Source organism: Bison bison, unplaced genomic scaffold (assembly GCF_000754665.1).
Source record: "Bison bison bison isolate TAMUID 2011002044 unplaced genomic scaffold, Bison_UMD1.0 scf7180017864533, whole genome shotgun sequence".
Classification (NCBI taxonomy): domain Eukaryota; kingdom Metazoa; phylum Chordata; class Mammalia; order Artiodactyla; family Bovidae; genus Bison; species Bison bison.
In genome coordinates this window covers 5352962-5358608 of record NW_011495082.1, presented here as the reverse complement: position 1 = coordinate 5358608, position 5647 = coordinate 5352962, and the positions used below count along the sequence as shown (strand labels likewise).

General features: G+C 42.0%; 1 protein-coding gene across 1 annotated transcript in view; it reads right to left on the bottom strand.

Moving 5' to 3' along the window:
- The window catches only part of GPR98 (G protein-coupled receptor 98), a 543192-nt gene that overhangs the window by 11645 nt on the left and 525900 nt on the right, over positions 1 to 5647 (bottom strand). Inside the window, exon 88 of the mRNA XM_010831922.1 lies at positions 2 to 129. Within this exon, the coding sequence (XP_010830224.1) occupies positions 2 to 129 (128 nt within the window). The remainder of the gene's footprint in view (position 1; positions 130 to 5647) is intronic.

The following is a 5647-nucleotide window of genomic DNA, read 5'->3' as shown; positions in this document are numbered from 1 at the left end:
TCCACTCCCGGGGGTGAAGAAGGCGGTGCTAGGTCCTGGGTGCCCATTCATTTCCACTGTGTAGCTGGCCTTCATGGGGCAGCACGTCTGGTTGTGTAGAATGAAATAGACCACAAAAACGTAAAGTCCCTGCAAAAGAAGAGAACACTAGCATGTTAAAGGGAAGCCTGCGACCGTAGCTAAAGAATAAACATGATTGAAGCACAGCTGCCTTTCTACAAGTATTCTCCAAATTCTCCTCAAAGCTGGGAATGACAAAACGTGTTTGAAGCAGGAGGCCGTTGCAAATTTTGAATGGCACAAAGGTTCTTCAATGTCATTTGAGAAAACTGCCTTCTCGCTAATAAGTCATTTTTTTCTTAGTTAAAACATCAGAACTCTGAAATCTAGCTCTACTAATACCTGAATACAGACCTGCAGAGAAATGTGTCTGTCTGATTCACTATGTACCTTTTGTTTTACAGGGCAATCTCTTGCCTTTGAGAAAATTACTGTTTTTTTTTCTTCCCGCACCTATTGCACTCTCTTCTTTAATTTTTTTCTCAGCAAAATGGTGAGTAATGCTCCAGCCACCTTAGAGACTGAGGCAAGGGCAGGACTAATTAAGCCTTCTGCTTTTGTTTATCTATCTCACCTACTTACCTCAGTTGGAAATAAAATCACTGCATAGGGATTCAGTATGGATTGCTTAATACCTAGCATGCTTCTCAGCGAACATTACATGAGGACAACAAAGCTATCTCATGCCTTCTTAAACATCTGCTGCCCCTTTAAATTCTTTTGCAATCTAGTCAAACTCGACAATTGCTCTGCTTCCGTCACAGGGAGCAACTCACATTTTGCAATTGTGTTCCAGACATTGCCTACACTGGCTTTCCTTCATGATTTCTACAAGGGGTCTACTGTATACTTCTAATCATGCTTCTATAAAGCTTGGTAATTTTGACCTTTACACTCAGCCAATAAAATATGTTAAATTGTGCCTTTTGTGTCTATTAATACTGATGTTTAAGTTTGGGAAGCAAATAAGAATCTCCTTAGTTACTAAAATTCTTATATTAATCCATAAAAATGAAAGTAAGACACACAGCCTGTTAAAGAAAAAAAGGAATTAATGTCAAAACTTCATAAAACACAGGTTAAGTATGGTCAGTTTTGAGGTCTGCATTCTCCCATGGCCCCTAATATATCTGACAGTGTGGAAGCAGGAAAGCAAACAATATTGTGGACTTAAGGCTTGTACCTGCTGGAATAAATAGTAAAAAGTCTATTAGAAAATCCTCAAGGCACAAGAATCACAGCTAACTTTTAATGGAAAATGAAATTAGAGGACAGTCTGAAAGATAGGAATACTAACATTTGATCTCTGTTGCCATTTCTGGAATATTGTTATAAATTAGGATTTTCTCCTCTTTGTACTGAAATAACCCCATCCTGAGTTGGCATCCAGTCTATATAATTAACAACTCTGTTTTGAAATCAGTGGTTTATCTGCTAAAATATTTTAAAATGCAATTACTCTAACCATAATGCAAAATTAGTAACTGAAACATTAATTTCCTTTTGAATTGGGCTTGCTTTGGTTTTTTGGAAACAACATTAATATTCTAAATTACGTAGGGTAAGCGAATTAGCTTCACGTGCAAATGATGTCATGCACATTAGCAGAAACAAATCTTCCTGAAAACACACACGTCCAGCATTTTTCTTGTACAAGTAATTTTTCACATGGGTATGACTTAACTATATTGGCCACAGCAATAGACAAAACAGGAAAAAAATTAAACTGTCAGCCTTGAGAATTGTGAGAATGTCACTGATTTATTTCAGGATTTCTCTAAGTGTGACTAAGTGATGGGGTAAAAGCTAGATTGGAAAAAAAAATGTCCTAAAAATTCATCTCCAAGGACCCATTTGTTAAAACAGCACATTCTCTCTTGTTTGTTTTTATATCAAGCCTTTTGTGCTTCAGAGGAGGAACTATCTGCTGAAAATAACTTGCATGTGAAAACTGCATATGCTGTTTTGTTTTTTTTTTTTCTTAAAAGCGTATTTACATATACAGTAAATACTCTGAACCTTTTAGATGTGTATCAGGAAATATAAACACTGTTAAAATGGAAAGAAAAGAATGTTTAAATGCAGATTGTATGACATTTGCCTGTGTCCAGTTCAGGCTGGGCAAATATAGAAAAAGGACTTTCATTATCCAAAGTACTCAGCTGTGGAGGTTTCTGACCTCAGAGTAAAAACAAGTCCCTATTTCAAAAGCTGTATGTTAAATCTCAGGTTGTCCTTTGAATGTGTGTGTGTGTGTGTGTGTGTGTGTATGCGCGCACGCGCGCGCTCAGCCACTCAGTCATGTCTGACTCTTTGCGACCCCATGGACTGCAGCCTCCCAGGCTCCTCTGTCCATGGGATTCTCCAGGCAAGAATCCTGGAGTGGGGTGCCATTTCCTACTCCAGGGGATCTTCCCAATCCAGGGATTGAACCCACGTCTCCTGCATTCCCTGCACTGGCAGCAGATTCCTCACCCCTCTGCTGTATGGCGCTCTGTAAAAGAATTTTATAGAGCATCTAGAATCCCAGTTACTCAATCCAATGTGTTGACTTACCCCTATGTGCACTGCCAGGCAATGAGACGCAAGGATAGAACAGTTGGCTCCTACTCCAAGTTGCTAACGAAGACAATATCCTACTAAATGATAGGTTAACTGTTTCTGAAGCAGGATATATATAATTCATCTGTCCTTCCTAGTCTTTATTTAGTGAAAGCTTACAGAGAAGGAGATTCTTTCTGTGTATTGCTGTTTTGATTATTTTACTGGATTTCCTACTACAATGATGAAAAAATGCTTTCAAAAAATCTTTAGTTGGATTACATCTGGATTGGCCAGCTCGGAATTTATTTTGATGCAGGAATTTAAACTTACTAGCAAGTGCTCAGTGAGACACAAAGGAGACCATAATGATCTGAAGCAGCAGTCCCCAACCTTCCTGGCACCACGGATCAGTTTTGTGGAAGACAATTTTTCCACAGACTGGGGCCGGGGGGATGATTCAAGTGAATTACATTTAATGTGCTTTCATTCCTATTATTATTACATCAGCTCCACCTTCGATCATTAGGCATTAGATCCTGAAGGTTACCCCTGCTCTAAAGGAGTTAATAAACACTCTTAACATCATCAGGGAGCAAATTTGGCTGCTTATCTCAGCAATTTATGTCAGTTCCACACAAGATGGGAAAGAATCAACATTGCCATTTAACAAATTCACCCAAGAAGCAGTGGCAGAGAAGTGGGGAAACAGGAAGTTGACTAAGCTGCTTGTCTCTGAAGGAAGTGAAGTCTCAGGGTTTCATACTGATTTGAAAACCTCATCTAAGTGTCCCCTCTGAGGCCTAAGATGCAGCCCTCAGCTAAGAACAGTTAAGCTTTTAAAAGCTTGTAAAAAGATCTCAGAGGAGGGTTTCCCTGGTGGCTCTGCTGCTGCTGCTGCTAAGTTGCTTCAGTCGTGTCCGACTCTGTGCGACCCCATAGACAGCAGCCCACTAGGCTCCTCTGTCCCTGGGATTCTCCAGGCAAGAACACTGGAGTGGGTTGCCATTTCCTTCTCCAATGCATAAAAGTGAAAAGTGAAAGTGAAGTCGCTCAGTTGTGTCTGACTCTTCGTGACCCCATGGACTGCAGCCTACCAGGCTCCTCCATCCATGGGATTTTCCAGGCAAGAGTACTGGAGTGGGGTGCCATCACCTTCTCTGCCCTGGTGGCTCAGTGGTAAAGAAAAGGCAGGAGACACAGGTTCGATCCCTGATCCAGGAAGATCCCACATGTTGCTCCCCCATGGTGCAGAGCATCTAAGTCTGTGTGCCACAACTGCTGAGACTGTGCTCCAGAGCCCAGGAGACATGACTACTGAAGCCCTAGAGCCTGTGCTCCACAAGAAGAGAAGCCACTGCGCTGGGAAGCCCATGTACCACAACTACAGAAAAGCCCGCACAGCAACAAAGACCCAGCACAGCCAAAAATAAACAAATAAATGGGGGAAAACAAAGATCTCAGGAGGGTCACACCAGGTATCAAGCCATAACTAAAGGCACGCTGTCTTAGTCAGCAGTCCTTTTTGTCTCTGCCTTTCTCATCCCATAATTTCTTCAGGTTACAAAAAAAAGTGGTTAGATGGCCAAGAGGCATGTGAAAAGATGCTCAACATTGCTCATTATTGGAGAAATGCAAGTCAAACCTACAATGAGGTACCACCTAACACCGGCCACAATGGCATCATCAAAAAAAATCTATAAACAATAATTGCTGGAGAGGGTGTGGAGAAAAGGGAACCCTCTAACACTGTTGGTGAGAATGTAAATTGTGGAGACCAGTATGGAGGTTGCTTAAAAAGCTAAAAATAGAACTGCCATATGACCCAGCATCCACTACTGGGCGTGTACCCTGAGAACACCAGAACTCAAAATAGACACATGTATCCCAGTCTTCACTGTAACACTATTTACAATAGCCAGGACATGAAAGCAGCCTAAGTGTCCGTTGACCGATGAATGGTAAGGAAGATGTGGTACGTATATACAATGGAATATTACTCAGCCATACAAAGGAACAAAATCAAGTCAGTTGAAGTGATGTGGATGAAACTAGAGCCTGTCATAGAGAGTGAAGTAAGTAAGAAGAGAAAACCAAATGTTGTAGACTCACACATATGTGCGGAATCTAGAAAAATGGTACTGATGAGCCTATTTGCAGGGTAGGAATGGAGATGCAGGCATAGGGAACAGACTTTCGGACACAGCATTTTGGGGAAGGAGAGGGTGGGATGCATTGAGAGAGTAGCATTGAGATATACATACTGCAAAGAGTGAAATATTAACAGATGGCGGGAAGCTGCTGTGGATAGCACAGGGAGCTCAGCTCTGTTCTCTGTGATGGCCTAGAGGGGTGGAATAGGAAGGTGGGAGGGAGGATCAACAGGGAGAGTACACATGTATATATGTGACTGATGCACGATGTGATACAGCAGAAACTAACACAACATTGTAAAGCAACTGTATTCCAATAAAAAAAGCAAAGAAAATCAACTACAGTAAACGAACCAACCCACTCAACAGCTGCCCAAGATCATGCCTTTAACTTTATTTGTCTCTAAATAATGTGACACATAAGTTCGTTATTTTGTCTGCGTTCTGAGTGCTGGCCTGCACGCACAGCCAGTTGGAGTGAGTGCGACAAACCCCATGCTATATCCTCCGCCTGTGAGAATGGACACACCCGCACAGCAAGAGCTCTCAGCAGTCCTGAGCTAAATGTGTCCAGCATCCTGACATATTGATTCCATGTGGCCTCTATTTCTAATATTTATTTTAGTTTCTGGCAAAAGGCTATTATATATGATAAAAATATACCAGTGACAGTACCTGCTGCTGCTAAGTTGCTTCAGTCGTGTCCGACTCTGTGTGACCCCATAGACGGCAGCCCACCAGGCTCCCCTGTCCCTGGGATTCTCCAGGCAAGAACATTGGAGTGGGTTGCCATTTCCTTCTCCAATGCATGAAAGTGAAAAGTGAAAGTGAAGTCGCTCAGTCGTGTCTAACTCTAGCGACCCCATGGACTGCAGCCTACCAGGCTCCTCCAT